This window comes from Physcomitrium patens, chromosome 23 (genome assembly GCF_059467195.1).
Source record: "Physcomitrium patens ecotype Gransden chromosome 23, ASM5946719v1, whole genome shotgun sequence".
Classification (NCBI taxonomy): Eukaryota; Viridiplantae; Streptophyta; class Bryopsida; order Funariales; family Funariaceae; genus Physcomitrium; species Physcomitrium patens.
In genome coordinates this window covers 8,971,301-8,996,499 of record NC_143432.1, presented here as the reverse complement: position 1 = coordinate 8,996,499, position 25,199 = coordinate 8,971,301, and the positions used below count along the sequence as shown (strand labels likewise).

The following is a 25,199-nucleotide window of genomic DNA, read 5'->3' as shown; positions in this document are numbered from 1 at the left end:
TTGCCTTGAATATATTCTTTGAATAAAGCCAATTCATATTATGATAAGTTGTGGATTAAATCAAATTGTAGTTGAATTTTAGAAGATGTTTTAGAAGAATATCTATATTTTTTTATCAAAAATGTCTTAATAATACTTATATTAACTTATAATATCCTTTAAATTTATTTTATTGTTAGAAATAGGTTTGGCATAAATAACATTATATGATCATTTGTTTGCAACATGCATGAAAGATCTTACATCTACAAATAAGAGTTTTGTTGTATTAGACTTATGTCTTTCTATTTAATCAGTAAAAAAATTAGTTTTATTTATTGAAAAAATTAAGATCATGAAAAATCTAAACTATCTAAGAATTATTCCTTTTTAGCCACCATAAGCCGAAATGATAGGTTAAAAGGAGATCTAATAATATTACATATCACTAAATATTTTGAAAATTTATTAGTCATTCTATCATAATATTTTTATAAGTTACATCTCTAGAAGACAAAAGATAACAACTTATAACTTCAATATGTATAGGCTTTATTCAATAAATTAAGAATATATTATGTCTTTTAATAAAGTCTTTATAAAAATAAAAATAAAATTAGAATTTTTGAATTTAACAAAGCAAAGATTTTTTAATTTATAGATTATAAATAAACATCTATTATAATATAAGGTGTGGAATTTAAGAGTAAATAGGATCTTTATTAAATATTATACATAAATTCAATTACATGGATTCTACTATAGTTATATAAATTTGTTTTCTAATACATTATCTTTTATTTAAAGTAATGGTTCTTATTTTGTGGTTTTGTTATTATATTCTATGAAAATAAACTTATAAATGAATTTAACATCTTATTTTAGAGATATTTGATTTTACCTTAAAATTGAATTTATACCTAAAACAATGCATAAGGTTTACAGAAACACCTTTTGGCCAATTTAATAACCTAAGTAAACTCCTAAAGATATATTTTTATAACATAATTAATTCAAAAAAAATCATAAATAAATCTGAAAAAAATTAATTTAGGCTCTAATAAAATTCTATTTTTAATTTAATTTGAATTAATTTAATTTGAAAATTTCTAAAAAAAAATAAATTAAATATTAACTTAGATTATAATTAAATCTTTAAAAATTAAAATTGATTTCCAAAAAAATCATAAGAAATTTTAATTAAATTACTAAATTTAAAATCTTAATTAATCTATAGAAAATCTCAATAAATTCTAATCAATCTTACGTAATCCTAATAAATCCTAATAAATCCTAATAAATCCTAATAAAATTTTAAAGAATTTTTTATCAAATCATAATCAATTCTAATCAAACTTTAATCAATCTTAATGTAATCTTTGAAAAATCTTAAATAAATCGTAAAAAATCCTAATCAAATTTTAATCAATCTTATGTAATCCTATTATATTCTAATCAAATTCAATAAAATCTTAGAAAAATCATAAATAAATCTTAATAAAATATTAGTAAAATCTTAATCAAATCTTATACAATTGTAATAAAATTTTAACCAAATATTATAGCATATTCAAAACATTAATTACTAAAAAAAATTATTGTTGATTTTAATTCAAAATTTCACACTTCTTAATCTTATATTTGAAAAAAAGTACAAAGAATGTGAAGAAAATCAAACTTATTAATAAAAAAAAATATTCATAATCTACTTGTGTATTAGCTAACTTTCTTTTTCAATCTTGATGTTGAGCTTCCAATGCCAATATTTTTCTTTTGCACTATTTGATTGCTTTCAAGATTTGCAAAAATATTAGAAACCAAGAGTGATGTTAGTCTATCAAATTGTACCTCAACCCAATTGGCAAATTTTTATAAATCTTAAATAATCTTATTAGACATCAAAATCTAATTTTTAAGATCTTAATCCACTAAAATTTCAATAATCTATAATCTAATTATCTAGTAATGCTCAAAATTAAAAACACATGCTCAATACAATTATATTTACAAAGATTTTAATTTTCACTTACGATTCTATTAAAAAATTTATAAAATTATTCAAAATATAAATAAAGTTTTGTTTTAAAAAAAATCAAAGCCATCTAAAACAATCCTAACTTTGAAAAGCTATTATAAAGTCATTAAAAACTCTTGTTATTCAAATCCAATGATAAAAAAATTCTTTTCAAATGTATCTTCAAACTTAATTTTTGGATCAACAAAATAATCTCCTAGTTATTATAGATGCATGGTTTTATGGCTTAGAATCTAATTTTGTTCCATATTTTTAACTACTCTTCTTCAAGTATGAATATTTAATTTTTTTCATATAAATTTTATTAAAATCTAATATTTAATTTTTCATTAAAATACCTATGATATTAATTTTATAAATATAATTTTTTTGTCTTATTTATAGTCTTACAAAGTAAGTAGAACCCTTCTTTATAAAAAGATATCATTATTATTTATTAATTTTATTACCTCCTCAAAAATTATCTATATTTCTAAAATAACTTGCTGTATTTTTTTAATATAATTTATTTTAGAATACAATATTTTCATCTTTTTTTTAAGTAGTTGCATTATAATATATCAACATCACTTCTTTGGACAATATTGAGAAATGTGCTTAAATTTTCAATAATATAAATAGAATTATTTTTAATAATGTCAAGTTTTTTTTTTTTTTTTTTTTTTTAGTAAAAGGTTTAAAATATATTGCATTGAATTTGCATAGGTTTTGGTATTAATGAATAAATTTCTAAAAATTTTGAATTTGTTATCATTACGTAATTTGTTCTTCTTCAACCAAAACTTTGTTCTTTGTATCTTTTAAATAATTAATTATTTTATACAATAGCTTAAGGAATAAATTATTACAATGAGTCTTTTTTGACATAGTAAATATTAAATCTTTGATATTATCTTTTAATATATATAGATTTACTTGATAAGAGCTTTCTTATTTTAATCCACATTGTAAACAAGAATTTGTAATTTGTTAGCATAATTGGGAGTTGAACATAATCCATATTGTAAAGATATAAATATTTTTTATTATTCTTTTTCAATTATTGTCTCCAAATATGATAGTAAATATTTCTAGAAATAAATTTAAATTATATAGAACTTATGATTTTTTCTATTAAAATTATAAACTAAAAAAATTCTTCAAAATAAAAATACAAATACAAGTTAAACTTAAGTAAGTCTATTAGGATATTAGAAATAATGCAAATTTAAATGGAATTTGACTTGTTGAAAAAAAATTAAAAATTTTGATCTTATTTTATTAAAAAAAATCAAAATCAAAATCAAAATCAAAATCAAAATATTAATTATTTTTTCCTTTATATTTATAGTAACAAGGCTTTTTAGATTCACTAATAAAGTTAAATTTTTTTTTAATACATAATTTGTTGGTATAAACATTAAATTTCATTGTTGATTTTTTTTATAAGCATAAAAATAGTAATTTTATGGTTAACATTAAGTATTTGTAAAAAAATTACTTTAAAAGTGTTGATATGCTTGTAAAGTCTTACAATAATAATAAACATAATTTCACTTCTATCAATTGTAGCATTTCTAAAAAAATCTTTTATTTTTATAATAGAAAATTTTAATAAATTTATAAATCAAATTAAAAGAAAATAATCCTAAATCTCTAATATTAAATTATTTTTTCTATAATAGTTTGTATTCTATAAAAAAAAGTATTAAGAATATTCATTATAGATTTTAGAAATATTTTAGAAATATTCTATTATATTCTAAAGAAATTTTTAGAATATTTTTAAAGATTCTAAAAAATTCTAGAAAGATTAATAAAGTTATTTGAGAAGCTTCTTAAGCTTGCTTCATCTTCAAAAAATAAGGAAATTTCTTGAGAATCTTTTTAATACCTAGTATATATTAAAGTTGAGGCTAATGAGGTCTTCAGTCTTGACAACATATCTCTTGGAGCTTTAGTTCATTTCTCTTGATATTGATCTTATATTCATCTTGTTTAATCAAATTCATGTTAATTTTCTTGTTGAAATTCTTGTGTTCAACTACTTATTCAAGAAGTCTCTTATATAATAAATCTATGATAGTTTGTCAAGACTATCTTCTTATCAATACTTGAGCTTGATTCTTCTTGATAGAGAGTGGATTATCCTTTTTTTTTAAGGCATTTAAGCATTATAGAGGTTGTGGAGTATCTTATTCTAAGTTTGTATTATTTAGAAACGTCTTTTTTTATTTTAGAATGCTTGGAGTTAAGATATTAATATAATTGAGTCTTTTAAGTCTAGATTAGAAGTTATTATGAATACATTGAATGCTTTATCTCATAGAATTGCTGAAATCGAAGGATTTTTTGTAAGATTTCATGGTGATATAAGACCTGGAGCAATTCAACTTGTGATGCAACCACTTTTTCAAGTTTCTACATCCAAAGAGGCAATGGCATATATACTTTAATAATAAAAATAAAAAATAAAAAATAAAATAAAATCACCTATTCAATAATGTAAAGGACCTCAAATTAATCTTCCAAAAAAATTTGATGATACATGCTCTAAATTTCAAAGATTTTTTAACCAAATTAGATTGATAACTTTTCTACGATTTGAGCATTATCGAATAGAGGAGTCATGAACTGATTTAATTGAAATCTTGCTCACAAATCGAATCTTATTTTGATTTGCTCGTTTATTTGAGAAAAAATCTCCAATCTTGAGCAATTTGAAGCTTTTTTAGAAGCATTTGCAAAGACATTTGGAGAACATGATAAGATCCAATGGATGACAATAAAGATTCTCTCATTATGTCAAAGATCATGTTTTACATTAATTTATGTATTTGATTTTAGGAAATTGGCTTTTGACATCAATTCAAATGAAATAGCTCTTTTAAGCCAATTCTATTGAGAACTAAGGAATGATATAAAAGATCTATTATTATCATTATTTGATCTTCAAACAATCAATGAAGCTATTAGCTAAGTTGTGAAGAGTAATAATTGATTATTTCAATGGCATCAAGATCAATACTTATGGATGTTTTTTGACAAAGTAATGAACTAAAAATTTGTATTTTTTTTCTTCAATGAATGCATTATATTGATGCTTTGGAATTGAGAATATGAAAATTAATGCAATGTGGTTCAAATTTCTTACATCAATAGAGAAGAAGACTCAATTTGAATAAGATTTATGTTTATATTGTGGTGAAGAAGGCCACAAATTTAGGAATTGTTTAAAGAAATAATATACAATTAGGAATATAACTGTTTAAAAAAACAAAAAGTCCTAGTAATAATAGAGACCATGCAGCTGGATATTTTAACTCTTCAAATTCATTAAGGTCCTTCTTTGTCTGTCCAATTTGCTTAATATTTTGTTATATATTTATTTTTTGGTCTACAAAAACTTCAAATAAATGTTTTATTAAATTCTAGAGTATTTGCTTGTTTTTTAGATGAAGAATTTTTTAAACTTCATAAAATTCTTGTAATACAAAAGTCAAAGTTTATACATGTAAAAATAATAGATGATCAATTTTTATCTTCAAGCAATGTTATCCATGAGACTATATTACTAGAAATATCATTTAACAGCAATAGTAGCAAAATAATATTTGATATTATTGAAATTCTATTCAATCCTATCATTCTAGGACTTTGTTGTTAAAAAGATATAATCCATTTATAGATTAGAGGCTTTATAAGGATGAATTTTTTATAAAATTCTTTTGGATAAAATCTATCAAGAAGTCATTAATAATAAAAAAATTATTTCTTGAAATAAGAACTTTTTTGAAGATGATTAAGAAAGAAATGACATTTATCATTTATGCAATTCTAGCTTATAAAGAACCAAGCTCACTAGTAGCTATTTCATAGAAATATAAGAAATTTTAAGATGGCTTTGAAAAACAAATGGTGACATATTACTCAAATATTGACTATATAATTGTGTCATCAATCTTCAAGAAAAGACTCAATGACTACTTGGTCCAATCTACAACCTACCACAGCACAAGCTTTTGGCATTAATAGATTATATTAACAAAAGTCTTAAAAAAAAATTATTTAAAATTCTAAATCTCTAGCAGATGCACTAATATTTTTTGTGAAGAAAAAAGATAGATCTTTGCAAATATGTATTGATTATTATGGCCTCAATAAAATAACAATGAAAAATTATTATTCATTATTATTGATATTAATGCTTTTGAAGGAACTTGGTCAATTCAAGATCTATACCAAAATAGATCTCGATGGAGCATATAATTTGGTACAGAATTAAAAATATAAAAAAATAAAAAATATAAAAAATGGAAGATAACATTTTGGACAAGGTACAAATATTTTGAATATAATGTTATGTCTTTTGGATTGAAAAATGCTCCAACTATATTCTAGTATTTGATGAATGATGTTTTTCAATAATTCTTAAATAAGTTTATTGTCTACTATCTTAATGATATCTTAATTTATTTGAAGAATCCTAAAGAACATAAAGAACATAAAAGATTAGTCTTACAAAAATTATGAGATGTAAGATTATATACCAAGTTAAAAAAATATGTATTCCATCAATCATAAATATAAAAAATAGATATATTATATCTAATAAAGATCTATTAATGGACTTAAAGAAAGTTCAAATTAGAATAGAATAGATAATTTCAAAGAAAATACAAGATGTGTAATGTTTCCTTAGATTTACTAACTTCTATTAAATATTTATTAAGAATTACTTCCAAGTTATTGTTCTTTCATTTGTTTGACATCTAAAGATAAATTAAAATGGAGACCTTAAATACAAAGAGTTTTTTAAAATTTGAAAGCAGCTTTTACTACAGCTCCAATCTTAATGCATTCAAATTTCACAACGCCTTCTATTTGGGAATTGATGCTTCCAACTTTGCATTAAGAGTTATATTATTACAATTGAAAAAAAGATGGAAAGCTCCATCCAATAGTATTCTATTTTAGAAAGTTTTTAGCTACAAAGATCAATTATGAGATTTACAAAAAAGAGCTTTTTGTGATTGTAGACTTTCCAAAAATAGCATTATTTATTAGAAGGCACTATATATCTTGTGATTATATATACACATTACAAAAATTTATAATATTTCAAAATTTGAAGTTAACTTGGATTTTGAATTGTCACCAAACTTATTGGAATATGTCATTATTTTGTTTTGATTTTGTGATTACATATCGACCAGAAAAACAATAAGTATATCACAAGCTTTATCGAAGAGATCATATCTTACTCCAAAGACCAAAAAACAACATTCAATCAACAATATATTAGTCTCTTGAAGTCAATTTGTTTTTATCTTTGTACTACTACTATAATTATACTTCTTGATTGAATTTTTTTTAAACAAATTTGTGCAACATCAGCTAAGGACTCATTAATTTATAAAATCAAGTAGTGCTCTAATAATGACAAGTTTAAGTTTGTAAAATATCTTTTGTATTTTAAAGATTGTTTATATATTCTAAAATGATTGATACAGCTCCATGTTTTTTAATATTGTCATGATTTCTTAACTAAAGAATACTTTGAGTTTAATTAAATATTAGAGTTTATTGTTTGAGATTTTGGTGGCCTCAATTGTAAAAAATCATAATGAAGTTTGTCTTCTTGTATAACATTTGTTTAAGATCCAAGATTTTTTGACATTGTCCTTATGGACTTCTATAATCAATATCAATTCTAAAGTGACTATGTTCTTTAACATGAATAGATTTTATTATTGATCTATTGCCATTAGCTACATTTGATACTATCTATGTTGTTATAGATCGATTTACAAAGATTACACATTTTATTTTATGGAGGAAGATAATTTTTGAAAAAAAAAGAATAAAGCTCTTTTTTTATAATATATATTGATATCATGGCTTTCTTGATGACATCATTTTTTATTGAGGACCTCAATGTATATCAAAGTTTTGGAAATCTTTTTTTAAAATATTGAAGGTGAATATCAAACTTTCTTCTATCTTCTACCCTCAAATTGATGATCAAACAAAACAAGTTAATCAATTTTTGAAGTAGTATTTACAATGTACCACTAGCTATGAAGAAGATGATTAAACCTCATATTTATCTGTAGAAAAGTTTGCTTATAACAACACTCTTTATACTTTTATTCAAACAACACCATTTTACACAAATTATGGTTATTATCCAAAGCTTGATTTGCTATGTACATCAAAAGATGAACATCTAATAGCTGAAGATCTTGCAAAATAATTATCACATTTCTACATAATCTTGAAGTTCTATTTATAAGTAGCTCAAGATTCTTACAAAGCATCTTCAAAAAAATTTAGAAAGGAATTTCCTACTTTTTAAGTTGAAAATAAAGTATAGTTTCTTCAACAAAATATCAAGATCAATTGACTTTATAATAAGTTGGACTACTAAAAATTAAATCCATTTTATATTCAAAAGCAAATCAATCTAGTGACTTATCTTTTAGAACTATCCACATCTATGAAGGTACATCTAATTTTTTTATGTTTCTCTTTTAGAAGCTTATACAAAATCAACTATTTCAAGATGAATACAACCATCACTGTCTTGCATTGAAATAGATAACCACACAGAATATGAGATAGAAAAGATCTTTGATTCTTAGCAAAAAAGAAGCAAGTTGGAGTATTTTATTTATTAGCATGGCTAGAATATTAATGACCATACATGAAAACCAGCAGAAAATCTAATAAATATATCACAAAAGATATAAGAATTTCATTGATGATATTCTCAAAAACTAAGACTTATTTTAAGATGACTTCTCTATGAAGTTATTGATAAGATGTTGTATATTACAAAGAAAGAAAATATGGAACCAATACTCCTTGTAGAAGTCAAAATTAGAAAGAGATGTGATATTACAAACATCTAATAAGAAAATTTTAGGAATATTTAAAAAATATTCTATTAAATTCTAAGAGATTTCAAAATATTTTTAAAATATTTTAATAGATGATTTTAATAATATTTTTAGAATATTTTAAAAGATTTTAGAAGGTTCTTAAAACATTTCAATAGATTCTAAAAAATTCTATGAAGATTAAAGAAGTTGTCAAAGAAGCTTCTTAGGGTTGCTTCATCTTCAAGTAATATAGAAACTTCTTGACAAGCTTCTTAATACCTAGTATATATTAGAGTCAAGGCTGAGTGGATCCTAAGTCTCAACAATGTATCTTTTGGAGCTCTAACTCATCTTTCTTGGTATTGATCTTGTATTCATCTGATTTAATTAAGTTCTGACTAGTTTTTTTGTTATTTTTTTTTTTTCAACTTCTTATTCGGTCTTTTGTATAATGTATCCATGATAGAAAGAGTCAATGTTTGAAAATTTGAAAATATTAGTTTAAAGATAAATAATTTGCAACCTTTAAAATACAATGATAAAAAATATAATAATTAATATAATTTTTAAAAAATAATAATAATAAATTAGTACTCTTATCAAATTATTAAAGACATGAATCATAATAAAACTCTAAAGAAGTAATATTATTTTGTGATACTTAAAATGAAAAAGTAAACAAATCAAACATAGATATAAGATAGAAATTATAATGGTCATTACCAAATACAAAAAAAACTAGAGATTTTTAAGCTAAAAAAATAACACAAGGCATTGATATATATATTGACAACTTGTTGTGTAAGTTGGCCATATAGTATAAATATATGATTCACATGGCCAAATTATACAAGTTGCCAACATATGCATCATTTGGCTAACTTGTAAAGTATGTCATCAACATGTATGATATGTGGGTAATTAGTTGGCCAAATTTTTAACCTACCAATCACCTACAAAGACTTAAAAAGTCAAATTGGTGTCTATGAGCTTTTCAATAAGATATTATCAAATTTAATTATTTCTACTTACTTCTATCTAATTTCACTTATCTTTATTAATGTCAATATGTTTATGATACTAAATGATAAAGTAATTGTTTTTATTTTTTTCTATATAATTTCTCCAAAAGTTGTTGATTTTTTTTTATTTTCAATTTCTATTTCAATGATTGGCATATCAAATTAAAGAACCAAAGTTTATTCTAGATTTTTCAAATATCAATTGAGGTATACATCACATTCTACTACTAACAACTATATCACTTTTATTTATAAGAATTAATTGTCTTACATCACCTTGATCTTAATTGATTGATCTTTGCTAAAATAATTGTTTTACATAAATTGAATCCCAAACACCCTAATAATATTGAAAAAAAGAGCATATTTTTAAAGAAATCAAAATATAAATGAACAAATTTATCTAACTTAAACTATTGTAAAAATGAATGTGCATATTATGAAGTTGATAAGGTGGAATAACAAGAATTGTAATATATATCTTCAACACTAATGTATTACGTACATTCACATCATCAAAATCATTTATATTCAAGAAAGAAGGATATTTATTATATCATATCAAATTACTTGAGAATGATGAAATTTCATTACTCACTTTCAAAATTTTCTTTCAAATCTTTTTAAAAAGCAACAAATAAAATCAATATGCATAAGGTATACATCACATATCCACACGTTTATACAAATCAAATTAGCCTTTGATGTATTATAGTTTGGAAGCAAAGATATCAATATTGTAAAATAGTATACTGCTTTTGCATTTGACTAATATTTTACAATAAATAAATATATATATATATATATATATATATATGTGTTGTAAAATAGTATACTGCTTAGTATTTGACTTCTATTTTTCACAATATATATATATATATATATATATATGTTTTGGAGAAACAAATCCAAATAAATTCAAGTGGAGCTGGCTATCGATTGGGTCAGTGAAGCACCGAAAATCCTAATTTTGCCGAGAACCTCCAAGGGCGCATGGAAGAACGTGATTCTTGCTTCGAGACCTCACGAAGAATCCGAAGACAGCTTCGACGACCGAAGCATTGGACAACTTGAAGGCTTGCATGATGCTTAAACCCAGAAAGAGAGCTAATCAATTATCTATCGCTACGATCGCAGGATTGTGTGTGGAGCTAGGTGTAGACATTTCTGCGTCACCTGGAAATATAGCTCTCCGACGCCATTTAGCCCGGTTGCAAGTGACTGCGAAACGTCGTAAGCTTCGTGAAACGACTCAATTCCGCAATGCTACAATCTCACTTCGAAATTATGTTTCAAACTCCAAATACTCATAGTCTGCTATACAATTTGCAGTCGTAGAGTGGTTAGATATAACCCAACTCAGAGGTTCGAAGGATTCGAGGTCAATCGATTTGGCCAGTTTGTGAAAGCAACTGCCGCATCGCGCAGATTTCAAAAGAAGTAAATGATTTGTTCACGATTGCTACTAAACCCCGTTGTTTAAATGCAGATATTGACAGGAACTTTCTAGTACCCGAAGATCAACAAGAGTGATTTTGTGGCCCAGCAGGATTTTGCGATTCTACTCGGTGGTCACCATAATTCACTCTGCGTTGGTCCTTCGCCTTTTTGCTGGTTGTGGGCATCAAAGCAAAAGTGCTCATGCGTTGATTGCGTTTCGAATTGGCCTTTCCTGTTTAGGAGCAGCATAAGGTCGGGTCCCGGAGGGCACAATTATCAGCCGCATGTCGGAGTATCGTAGAAGACGTTTTGCGCACATCATTGATTGCTCTCCACGCTTCGACGAACTTGACCAAGGCTCCCCCTCCGAGTCTCGGATTGTACAAACCCTAACAGATCCTAACAGATGTCAGAGACCATCGCGAATTGGAAGCAGGATTGGTGGCCTCAATTATGAGCAAACACCTAATCTCAGTTGTGAAGACTAACACCCCCAATTATCTGCAAACATGTCACCAAGCGTCTGTCGTCGTACATTGTCATCGCCACTATTTCCCAGATCGATGCAGGGGGCCTGTAACTTCGTGCTGGTAAATGAATCAGCGCGGCAGTGATCTCGCTGTAATTAAAGAAATGAATTCTCAACCTACGTGTCCTAGTCAAATCACCGATCCAGCTCTTCCAAGCTTCGGAGAGCCTCACGTTTTCTCGAGATTTCCGATACAGCACTTCCTCCCTCGAAGAAACGGGCTCGTCGAATATGCCGAATGACAAATCGTGCGCTTTCATTTGAACCCAACGCATCGTTTGTTACGTCCACATTTTGAACAACTCTCCCTCGTCGATTTAGCTTTGTGAATTTGTTGAGCAGTTATTGCTGACGAGTGTGGTCAAATTTTGCAATTCTCCGAATTAGCTGCCTCACGTGCCGTGTGAAGTTTTGGGGTGGTTTGGTCCAAAAATTCTATTACACATAGGAAAATATGTGTACATTTTATGAGAGTTTATGTTTCAAAAAATCATCAGATAACATGTTGATTATGAAGATGTTTTACAATTAATTAATTTAAGACTTCAGTATAATTTTAATCTGCAGCAATTAATACAATCCAATCAAATGATGAATTAAAATAAAAGTTTTATAATTTTACCTTTTTTGTCAATATTAGTATTAATATCTTATATACTTCCTCATATAATTTTAGTCACAAATTTTCATACTCTAGTCACAAATTTCAATTATTCTTCATATTATTTGTATATATGTATATAAATATAATTAAATAGACCCATGCTATTACTAAATAGACCCACCTTTGATAAAGAATATGATAATCATGATGAATGTGGTTGGTTTTTATTGGTTGTAGATCCAACAGTGGAGAAATGAATCTAGAGGCCATTTGTTTTTTTCATGATGGTTTGGATTAGTGGGTAAATTTAGTAAAAAGTTGGGTCTATTTAACATTTTCCTATATAAATATATTCATCTCATTCAACGAAAGTATTACATTTACAAAGGTCAATTTAACATTTTCCTATATAAATATATTCATCTCATTCAACCAAAGTATTACATTTACAAAGGTCAATTTAACATTTTCCTATATAAATATATTCATCTCATTCAACCAAAGTATTACATTTACAAAGGTTAATGATGGTTAATTATACATCTGTAATATTATTTATTTTTATTTGAAAGATTACAATAAGAATACTTCAGTAATGAATGCTTCATGGACCTACATATAAAAAGATAAACCTAAAAATAAAATAAAAAAAACAATAACAACTCAACATACTCATTAATTTTTTTGTACATAGTTTTAATATAGGAACTTATGGTTGGAGATATAAAAACATTAACATCTTCATTCATCTTGTTTCTTTCTCTTTTTCTTTTTAACACATGTTATACTCTTTCACACAAAACCTTTTTTTTTTTTTTTTTTTAATTTTTATAAATAGAACTACAGTTTCTGTGCGAGAATTTGCTGGTGCCTTTCACCACAACTTTAATGCCTCAGGTTCTTGAAAATGATATTTTTATGTTTTGATTTTGTCTTACATCTAATTTCATGAATCAAAAATATAATCAAGGTGCTTAATAAGCAGAACTCATCATATGTACCATGAGCACCACATAGCTTTGTTTTGTCAAAACACAAATGCTTGTTTTTGTACTGAATTAAACATTCACAATTAACACCATGTAATTATGATTTCATTTCAATTTTACCTACTTTGATTTCTTGAGTAACATATGATTTTTAATGAATCCAGTGGCTTTCAGAAATGCACAATAAATATATAAAATACATACATACATACATACATACATACAGAGTTATATTTTCGATATATACACTTATTTACTAATCTATTTATCAAAGGCATATATTTGAATCCATCCATCCATCCATCATGACGAAATATCACCAATACCTTGACCTTCAAGGAATATATATATATATATATATTTTTGTGTGTATGTGTGTGTTAGTGTTAGTTTCTGTAATTGGAGGGAGGAGTCCAATACTCGACACCACTCTCCCTCCATAAAAGGGTCTAGAAGAGCCTGAATTCAATGCCCCACCTAATATGGGATGTACACTGTTGCGTGTCTGACACAGCAAAGGGAAAGATAGAAAAATAAAAAGAAATGAAAAGAAAAGAAAAAACGATTATGTGTAGTATCTCTACTATTCTGGCGTACTTTGCTATAAATAAATTAAAACAAGAGTATGGACATCAGAATTGGAGATATACGAATAAGTTCCAATGCCTGGTGGCAAGACAAAGTTTAAAACGTTCTTTCTATCCATGAACTTGTAACATACGTTTTCCACAAAACTAAAATTTCCAGCATCACTTTGTCATAGCTTTAAAAAAATAAAAAAAAAACGAGTTGCTAACAAATAATTGAAGACAAAGAAAATACACACCCTTCTGTGGGTGTTTCAACAAGGCACTTTGTCTCACATTTCTTCTTCGCTTACTTTTTCCAGATACACAAAGAAACCCAGTACAATGTCTTGAAAAAGTGAAAGTCAGTCCAAGTCCCAAAATTCAAACTTTCTGTTACGGATAAATGGGAACGAGCGTATATTATTATACACACATACATACATGTTAACGAACAATACATCACACCGTATTTGTAAAGGAATTGCTCAGCAGTTAACGGAGACGTAGAAAATCGAGCCAAGCTTTCACGGACACGAAGCTGCGGTGCAATTGAGAGGAGAGTTCGAGGGGCGAGAAAGAGTTGAGAGTTGAGAGGTGCGAAGAAGAAGAGCCGAAGAAGACAGGGAGCTCGCGGGGAAGGAACGACGGGCGGCAGATACCCCGACGTCGTGCTTCTTCTGCTCATGCCCGCCACTGCTCCTCCGTCGCGACCGTGAGCTGCTTCCCACTGGGCTATTCTCCTCCGCGTGCTCCCGAGCTCCACGTCGAGATATCTTGCTCGCGAAACGGTTGTGTCCCGAGCCGGATCTTGCGCCTTATTCGAAGTAGTATGGGAGGAGTGCCGGAGAGTAGGGGAGCACAGGGGTGGGGGTAAGGTGGATGCCGAACCGCATTGCCGTGGGGTTAGATTGGTGGATTATTAGTTGAGGGAAAGGGCGTTTTAGCTGTCGATGGCGTCATGGTAATGGCGTAGGTGGATTTTTTGTGCGGATGTGTTTTTTCGGATGGTTTGGGAAGGTTATGGAGGCTATGTCGAGGAGAGGGCGTTGAGGAGCAGTGAGCAAGGGTAGCCGTAATCGGGGAGAGGCGGTGTGCCTGATGCGTGAAGACGGGATGTGAGGGAAAGTAACGGTGGTTTGGTGACACGTCGGAAGGGAGCTGCTGAGAGGGCGGAAAGTGAGTCTGGGAGTAGGAGATGTATGTCATTTGACAAGGTTGAATGCATCCGCTGTGCTGCATCGCGCCTGTTCCCATGGAAAAGGAGGAGATGAAAGGGGAAGGCAGCAATGGGAAGATATTTTGGTCTTCGTCCGAGCCTAGCACTCCTCAGCGATCCTTCAAGGATCGGCAGAATGCAACGTCCTTGAGCTCGGGGAACCATCAGCAAGGGGGGTTGGTTCCTAGCAGCGATCATGTAGGGCACAGCGTTGCGAATTCAGGCCGATCTATGTCGGTCGCGGCACAGTTGCCGCCGCTGTCTAGTGTGAAGAATAATGGAGGGCTTAATCGGGGTGGTGCTCAGCATGTTGAGAGGAAGGTAGATGGTAGCGAGCGTGTACATCATGATCGGTCTGTGTCGGACCTTCCCCCTGGGATGGGCGGGAAAGTTTTTAAGGTTACTCCGGAGGGGGGGATGAAGATGGCAGCCAATTTCTCCGGAGAGCTCTTTCAGGTTGTTGACACTGTGGCGAACGGCACGCCACCAGGGTGCGTGCTGAAAAATGATGTGGCTGGGATTTTGTATAAGTGGGTGAATTACGGGAAGGGATGGAGACCTCGCTGGTTTGCGCTGAAGGAAGGTGTGTTCTCGTACTACAAGGTTCACGGTCCCGACAAAGTCACGTTTAACGATGACAGGTTCAAAAACTTCCGGATCATTGGCGAAGAGGCGCAGAGATTGATGAAGAAGCAGAAGCCTTTGCACTCGCATACGCACAGTACTGATCAAAACCAACACAAAGCGTCAGGGGAGATTCACCTTAAGGTACTCAAACAGCGAGTGAATATTGATTAGTCCCCTCTCTCCTTCTCTTTTCACGCGGATATTACGTACAGGATATCTGTTTGCATGAGTTTATTGCATTACAGAATTCTTACATTGAGGAATTGAACCTAGAAAAAAGTAACTTTCTCGTCTTTGAAGATATCTGCTAAAAATTGGACTATGCAGAATCTTGAAACGTGTGTCAATTTCTAGTTTGACCATTGGTGTACCTTACATTTGTAGTTGGTAAGATGATGTTGATCTCAGTGTGCTACCTGTTGTACGACTGACTTGCGCACTTGGATCATTGTTCTGCCTCAGTTATATGTCAAGACTTACATTAAACAAATTGTTGGTCTTCGCATTACTGCTTGGATTCGGTTTTATTTTATGTCAAAACAGGGTGGTTTCTTTGGCTTATTGTGAATCCTGTAAGCCGTTTTGCGGTCTTTCAAGCCGTCCTGCTGACATGACTGGTGTCTTTGGTCGATCGCATCCAGGTTTCTTCCGTACGCAATAGCCAGTCAGACGACAAGAAGTTTTATATCTACACTGGAACGAAAACGCTGCACCTCCGAGCTGAGACTTGTGCTGACAGGAATGATTGGGTAACGGTTTTGAAAGGGGCCAAAGATATGTTTCCCCGGAACTCGCAGCTTATTGGTTTAGTGGCCCCTTCAGAAGAAATTACGATCTCTACTGATAAGCTGAGGCAAAAGCTTTTGGAGTTTGGATTAGATGAGGATCAGGTGAAAGAATGTGAAGATGTTATGCTGTCGGAATTTTCAGATGTAAAAGAGCAGTTGAAAGTCATGCAACAGCGTCGACTGACCTTACTCGAACGATTGAGGCTGCTGGAGGTAAATAACCGCAGCCTTTACTGGTTTGGAATCAGATTTAAGAAAAGCTTTTTCGGTGGCCTTGCAAATGGCACTGGATAGGTGTAGGTTTCTAACTTTCAGTTAATAGATTAAATTTGTACAGCCTTCCGCACTCAATGCCTGGCGTGATGCAGCCGCATCTGCATCTAGGATGCGTTCTACAGGTTTCAATATTTTAGTGGAATTTAAGCAAGACTGGAACAGCGATCGGTTGATAGAAGCGTCGGGGAATTTCATTTGTAAAATCAAGCCCTATTGATGGTCACGGCTTTTGTCTTGCAGGCTGAGAAAGTGGAGTTGGAGACGACCGTTGTGGATGAAATGCAAAATCAAGCAGGCGGAGGTGGGCTTCATGGGCTCAAGAAGTATTATGGTATTTCTTTATCTCTCTTGTAGAGTTTTTCCCTTCGCTTACTGTTCGTCGACTGCTCTGTCCTCTTTCTTCTTCGTTCTCACTTTTCATTTATTTATTTTTGTAAAGACATCTTTTCCTTAAATAGTATTCTGTTTCTTTCGTAAAGATTGAATCTTATATTCTCTGTTGACACTCTAAGGGTTTGGATAAGAAACATGACAGTCTTTGAAGTTAGTTCAGCAATTTTTGCAATCGATGCTCCCTATCATAGCTGTCCAACAGAGTATGATCGCATGCTCTTTTCGGATCATTCATACTTTTAGCATTCAAGTAGGTCAAGGTTATGTAATATGTGGTCTCATGGACTCATTTCTATTCACTTACATTGTGTACTTGTTTAGTTTATTTTTTCCCCTAAAAATCTACTGGAGCATCTGTTGGCGTGTATCTGATCAGTCAATCGAAACAGTTTGCAAGTAGAAGGATCAAGTCTTTTTAAGTGTAGCTTTGCGCTAATTTGGCCTGCTTTAACTGCGCGTTATTGTATTTTCTGCATCATCTCAACAGGAGGAAGTGACACTGAGTCGGACGAGGACACTGATAGTCACAAGGGTGGTGTTGAAGTAGACTCCGACGATGAAGATGATGTCTTCTTTGAAGCCAGGGACACTCTTAGGAAGTCTGCAAGTTCTCAAATACATCCTCCAGATTCTCCTACACACAGTGAAGTTGATATGGACATAGTGGGTTTTGATTACCCCCAGGTGGCCCGTCGAAAATGCTTACCTGAACCTAAAGAGAAGGAGAAGAGTGTGAGTTTGTGGTCCATGATCAAGGACAACATTGGTAAGGATCTCACGAAGGTCTGCTTACCGGTCTACTTCAATGAGCCTATCTCATCTTTGCAGCGGTGTTTTGAGGATGTAGAGTATTCTTACCTCTTGGACAGGGCAGCGGAATATGGAAAGAGGGTGAGATTCTCTTATTTGATCCATCCCTCATTCAGAGTCAAGTGGTTCCCTATATTTCTTTCGAGTATAGTTAAGTTGCTCTTTACATGGTTTATCTGCTCTACCCCTCTTTCTTCTTCATCAAATCAATTGGATAGCTTTGTGTATGCAGGGAAATAACCTCATGAGGCTTCTATATGTTGGAGCCTTTGCCGTGTCTGGATACGCGTCAACAGAGGGTCGTACTTGTAAACCATTCAACCCCCTGCTTGGAGAGACCTACGAAGCTGATTACCCTGACAAGGGTCTTAAGTTCTTCTCTGAAAAGGTTTGACGCGATTGTCATTTTCTATTGTTTGACAATCTCTTAGGAGTCTGATGGAATTGCCACATTTGTTCGCGCCGAGATGTTTCTGGTACTTGTGCTTCATCTCTAAGGAATTGTAGGTTGGACTGAACTATAATTATCTGAAATCCTCTGTTTTGCGGCGCAGGTGAGCCATCACCCAATGATCGTGGCATGTCACTGCGAGGGTCGAGGATGGAAATTCTGGGGAGACAGCAACTTGAAAAGCAAGTTTTGGGGTCGTTCTATCCAGGTGGACCCTGTTGGCATCCTCACACTCCAATTCGATGATGGTGAAGTTTTTCAATGGACTAAGGTACATGCTTTTTCCCTCGTCCCCATCACCACAATACAATATAATATAGTATCCGGGGTGATATTGAATGCTTAAAGTAGAACCGGATGTTTAGGTTGACTAACAAGCTTAAGATTTGTCAATGACTAGATTTGTTAAGGTTTTGTTATGCTGTTTCCTTTGGATGTTTTTTCACATATACATCTGAGTTTAATGTGCTTGTCATGTCCGAGCATTCATATTCCTTACCTGTGCCGGACGTTTATGGTGATAATATGCAGGTCACTACATCGATATACAACTTGATTTTGGGAAAACTGTATGTGGACCATTATGGTACCATGCGCATACAGGGCAACCGTGAGCTCTCCATAAAATTGAAGTTCAAGGAACAATCAATAATTGATCGCAACCCTCATCAGGTTTTGTTTCATTTTAACTTAGCATACCACACGAATCATATTTTATCATTGAAGTGTTTTGTGCATGATTTCATTGTAAAGGTATCTTGCCGTTGACATCTGGAGGTAGCCAAACCTGCCATCTTTGAGTTTCAATCTTGCTTAGTCTGTCTTGGTGAATTTGATGTTCGCAGGTTCAAGGATTTGTGCATGATAAGGGTGGAGCGAAGGTTGCTACATTGTTTGGCAAGTGGGACGAGTCTATGTATTATGTAATGGGAGATATCTCTGAGAAGCCCAAGGGCTTTGATCCTACGACTGAGGCTGTTTTGTTGTGGCGTCGCGCTGTTCCACCAGAAAAAATGACTCGTTATGGTCTGACAGCTTTTTCTATGACTTTGAATGAGATCACGCCTGGGCTTCGGGTAAGCACCTGAAATGTTGGGGCATATATATCGTGGGATTTCTTATGGTTTTAAACAGACATTTGATTAGTAGGCATCAGACTTCCGCAGTTTATTTCCGAGGTTGAGTAAAATGACAAATTGTCAGTTTCCGTGTACTTATGGATGGTCTTTGTTGTGAAGGAAAAGTTGCCACCTACAGATTCAAGGTTGAGACCCGATCAGAAACATTTAGAGAATGGTGAATTTGACGCTGCCAACTCAGAGAAGTTGCGGCTTGAGCAAAAGCAGCGACGCGTGAGTCTTGATTTCTACTTTGATTTTGTATATGTTGCTATTACTCTGGCGTTTGGCGTGAAAACTTAGTGGTGTATTTGGACACGGCATGCTTATTCACAGTAGAAGTAAGTCTCTCTTATCGGCATACTGGTATTTGCAAGGGTTAATTTGAAAACTGATTTGAGAGGTTGGGTGTAATAGGCACGTATCCTTCAAGAGAAAGGTTGGCAACCACGTTGGTTTCGGAAAGGGAAGGGGAAAGACACTTATGAATACGTTGGAGGCTACTGGGAAGCACGGGAGAAAGGAAGATGGGATGGCTGCCCAGATATTTTTGGTGTTGATCCCCAAGATGAGATTATTCTTACTGATTGAAGATAAGGAGCAGAAGTGGGATGATGAGTCGCAGCCGCCCACCTTGGGAAATTCAGCTTTGTAATATTATCGTCACAACCTCTTTTGCTTCCGGACCTCTGATGAGGATTTGAGTGTAATGTGTTGGGACTGCGTGGCCGTTTATGTAGGGCTTGGGTTTTTACACGGGTCAAGTTTTTTTTTCCCGCCAGGATCAGGATAGACCGTGAGCAATGTCACAGAATATCAGAATCAATCTTAGAATAGGTGGGATCTTTGTTTTCAATCTCAAATGAGATATCATTCAGCCTCAACCCCGCTGCTACGGCTCACTGAGTACTTTTGTGTCTAGGATTCATAACCTAGTTATTGTTGACCTCTCATTTTTTAATACCTACTTAGCTCCGTCGTGGTTCCCAGGCCATTTCTACAGATCCGCAATAAACTAGAAATCATGTTTCTTGCCCTCCGTTTATTCATCCACATGTTTTTTGTAACATGTGTAGATCAAGGATCAAGTAGACTGAACAGGAATATAGCACGTACGTGCTATATTCCTGTTCAGTCTACTTTTAAGTCGAAATCTCTATAGCTATGTTGGTCTTGTCACAAATTCTTGCATTCGGAATTAGCTTCAGAGATGTTCAGGCGATCCGCAGCAAATTGATTAATACAACTAAAAGATTTGGTGAATGGGATTCAAGTCAGGGTATCAGGGTTGGGCTTAGATTGTCGAGCCATTTTGTTTGAGGCTTGTTGACGTTTCCCGCCAATCCTTAGCTTGTACGGAATTTAACGATCTGTTGCTGGATTGGTGTTCAGTCGTTGAGTTTCATCACTCCGAAGCGCTTATGGTCTCGGCCTAGACATGGTGATACCCGGCCTACTGTCGTCGCTTCCGTCTTCTCTCCCTTGCAAGTGTGATTTATTAACACTACCGCTTGTCGTCAAGCAAATATAGGAAAGTTCCCCAGCTGAAACGGTTAAGACTGTTCACTGCTGGTGCACTAAATATCCTCCCGTGCATGTTTCTCACATATCATTTTACATAACTTTTCAACTTCTCAATATCCTAATAAGAGTTGTAAAGTGGACAACCCATTTCCCATAAGCATTTATATCCAATAGGTGTATAAATGGGGAAATAAAATGCCTCTTTACAGAGAAATAAAAATCAGGAGGGTTCTAAAAGTTTTTACACAATTTGGTCCAAAAATGAAATTTATATAAATATTTTAGTTGAAGATTCTCTTTGATCCATATTAGACATATATGCCTACCTAATTTTGACCGGTGGTGGGTTACAAAACTGACAATCCAACTTTTACAAAACCGTGATATGTAGCACCTGTTAATGCTATCAAGAGAAGTGTGGCATCTAATTATACTATTACTCCACTCCAACCAATCAACAACTACCACCTATTGATAGTTCACGCAAATCCATTCCAAGTACAATGAATTTTATTTATTGCTCATAATTTAATATAATTTTAACTAGCCCACGACCTATTTCAAATCAATAGAAATGAATTTTTTTTGATTGATATCAAAACTAGTCACTAGACTAACGGAAATGATACACCTTGTATGTTGGAAACAGGGAGGGTGGTCAACAATGGATTGGCTACTTTAGTTGTTGAGATTTGAGCACATTCTTGTTGGCTCCCACTTGAGAGCATATCTCAAATATTATAAAGCAAAGCTTCCAAAACTATATTGAATTTTTATATTCCTTTCCATAATTTTATATTCTTTTTGAATTGTGCTTTTGAAATGAGCCTTCCTAATAGTATGGATTAGAGGCATGTAATGGATTGATATTTAGACAATCAAAAGCTTTATTCAAATCCTTTTTTTTTTTTTTTTTTTTTTTTTATTTATATTTTGGATATAAAATATGCATTAATATAAGATCCTTTGTAGAACTCATTAAACAATTTCACACAAATTGTTATACAAATGTAATTACAAATTTAGTTCAAAACTAATATTAGAATGATTCAAAGTTTACAAGTAGTTTAGACTTTTGGATCAAGTAACAATGGCTCTTTGAAATCTATATTAATCTTATTTTAGAATTTTTATAAACTCACTTCTTGCATGTCACTGTAAATTATAATTTATTGATCAATATATCACTATGCAATTCATAATATTTAATTATTAATAGCTTTATGCAATTAGATAGAGGTGCATGTAAAAATCAAAGTAGAGATTTAAATATAACTAAATTAGTGATATTTAGAGGCTCAAATAAGGAATTAGAATATTAGTTTAAATAATCATAAGAATGGCTTATTAAAAAAATATCATTTATTATATAATAACAAAATGATGCAAAAGGTTTGGAAACAACATGCAACTAGTTTTTTTTTAAGACAATTTGGAAAGTGACAATTATATAGTGACAATTATATAGTATCAATTATAAAAGGTAATAGACATAATTTTGACCTTTTGAATAAAATACCTATACCAATCATATAAATTAGATTCTTAAAGAGCTTTAGAGGTCTATTATTATACAACTCAATTTTTACTCTCCAAATTAATGATAATATTATTAAATAAGAAATCAAATATTTAGAATTATTTGTAATTGTAGTTAATCTCAATCAACATAGAAAGACATTCCAAGATGTACAATTACAACAACTTTGGAAGCATTAGTCAATAACATAAATGAGTTTATACATGTAAAAGTTGAAATTAAAAATCTAAAAGTTATCCAATAAATAAAAAAATGAATACATTTTGAGCAACATACACTAGTGTATGCAAAAATAATTTCAAACAAAGAAGAGCTAAAACAAAGACAACCCTATGGCTTTTACAAGACATATCTTTCTAAATTAAAAAAATAAAGATAGAATAATAATACAAGTTTAGTTTATTACTTAGAACCACAATTTTAGCAAGATCTTTTATAGAACGAATAAACTCTAATTATACATAATAATTATAGGTAGAAAATGATAGTAGTGCATAAGACACAAGGATTGCATCTACCAAAGGTTATGGCTCAATAAAAACATATTTTAGCTTGTTGATGCATCAAGGAAGGATTGCTCTTTGATAGATCAAATTATTTTTTCTCAAAAAAATAGATAATATACACATTTAATAGATCCACTTGGTTGCCACATGCATAATATATCTCAACTAAGAAACTAATTAAAAAATAATATCAATCTACATTACCAACTCCACAATGCTTAAATTAGTCACAACAACATCTAATAGAAACAACTATGTATCTAAAAACTATAGAAAATAATGAAAACAATGAAAAAATACTATACATGTAGCAATATAAAAATATAAAGATACAAAACATATTAATGACATATCAAATCCCACAATTTTAAACCATTATGCAAGTTGTACTATGAACAGGAAACAAATCAGACATATTATTATATCTTGTCTATCACATTACAGAAGAGTGTTGGCAAATTTGAGATTAGCCACACTAAAATTACATGCTCATGAGAACAAAGTTCATTGAAGCACTACCCAGTCTGTCCACATTCAGGTCTTGTGTAGGTCGTAAGAGGCACTTTGCCAGCAACACAACTGTCGTTAGACAAACAATCCTTGTATGTGTTACTTTGCTTCTACAACTTCCCTCCTTTCTACAACTAAATTGGCGCTGGACTTGATCTGTCCACCAAAGTATATGAACTGTCCATGCTTAGGGTGCCAAATATTGATTATTTTTATCAGAGTAACACGCCTTTGACAATCAATCCAGACTTTGATAAGGTTGTGAAACATTCACACTTTTCCAGAAGGGAGGGTATATAGTGTTTGAGTTATTCCGGCAGCTGCTCAGTAACCCACTTCAAACGTGACAGTCGAACTTGTGGATTAGTCTGGTAAGTTTAGTCGTGGCTGGAGGCTGGTGATCAGTTGTTGCCGTGTTGTGAGATCAATCGGAGCTGGGGTGTCAATCTGCAGAAGGGGATGTCTACAAAGACATCCCAGAGGGGAAGAATGGTCGATGCTGCTACCAAACGTGGAGCGGCATCCAACATGAGTTCTCGGAACAGATGGAGCAGTTATGTCGACTGCGACGACGACGTTGAGGATGATAACGGGGACGCTGATGGGGTCCAAAGAATCCAACAACAAAACCATCTCATCAAGGAAGTTGACATTCTATAGAATTAATTGCCTTGCAAGTAATCCAAACTGCCTATTCACGACTTTGCCCCTGAAATATGAGTCTAGTCTCTTCATAAATGGTGTTTGTACAGTATTGAATGTATTTTTCGGCTCGTTCAGCAGTTACGGGACAACCAGTTCTTCGGGTTTCCAGCTTTGTGCTCATTCAACTTCTATTTCTATGTATTTTTAGTGTTGAATCAAGAATATTATCCTAGGTTCGATCAGTGGCAGTCCAGCTTGGGTTGTTGACAAAAGTAGATTTATGGATACACGAGTATACTTTCAGCAATGAAGAGCCTTGATGTTATGCTCCTTGACCCTTCAGGCTTCACCGCAAGCTCCGTTGTGTTAAAGGACCAGTTTAGACATGAATATTGTGTACAAGAATGAAGAGGATGATCTGCTTCGACATCTGTCAATCAAATGAAATTATTGCGTCGTGTTTGTTGAATTTTGATGTAGCTGAGCATTCATCTCTGCATCTATAAACTTACGATTTACTCTACTGTCAATATCTTGACCAGGAGTACATTTCGAGTCTTTTCAACTCTCTGTGCTGAGGGTTATTTAATTAGATCTGAGTGAATTGGGTTGCGCGTATTTGTAAGTCATAATTGGGGTAAAATTCACTGCTCATATTGCTGGTTGGATGAAAGTGATTTCCAACAGCAAAAATAGATGCGCCGCTTTCTTTGCTCAACCCTCCACTAGTCCAACAGTGCATGGCACTTATCTTCCTCGTGACAC

General features: G+C 31.8%; 1 protein-coding gene across 1 annotated transcript; it reads left to right on the top strand.

Moving 5' to 3' along the window:
- The first annotated feature begins 14,705 nt into the window (after positions 1-14,705).
- Positions 14,706-20,744, top strand: LOC112275890 (oxysterol-binding protein-related protein 1A). Its single transcript, XM_024506617.3, has 10 exons — positions 14,706-16,014; positions 16,515-16,874; positions 17,178-17,268; positions 17,818-18,221; positions 18,373-18,528; positions 18,695-18,862; positions 19,123-19,263; positions 19,437-19,667; positions 19,830-19,943; positions 20,127-20,744. Exons 1-10 carry the CDS (start codon positions 15,250-15,252, stop codon positions 20,298-20,300), a joined length of 2,604 nt encoding a protein of 867 aa, XP_024362385.1. The 5' UTR covers positions 14,706-15,249; the 3' UTR covers positions 20,301-20,744.
- The last annotated feature ends 4,455 nt before the right edge of the window (positions 20,745-25,199 follow it).

What these genes read in the sequence shown, in the direction of transcription:
- LOC112275890 (XM_024506617.3), top strand. Translation starts at nt 15,250, where the DNA reads ATGCATCCGCTGTGCTGCATCGCGCCTGTTCCCATGGAAAAGGAGGAG. An exon ending in AACGATTGAGGCTGCTGGAG is followed by an intron (nt 16,875 to 17,177) that starts GTAAATAACCGC and finishes TTTGTCTTGCAG; the next exon opens with GCTGAGAAAGTGGAGTTGGA. An exon ending in AAGTTTTTCAATGGACTAAG is followed by an intron (nt 18,863 to 19,122) that starts GTACATGCTTTT and finishes GATAATATGCAG; the next exon opens with GTCACTACATCGATATACAA.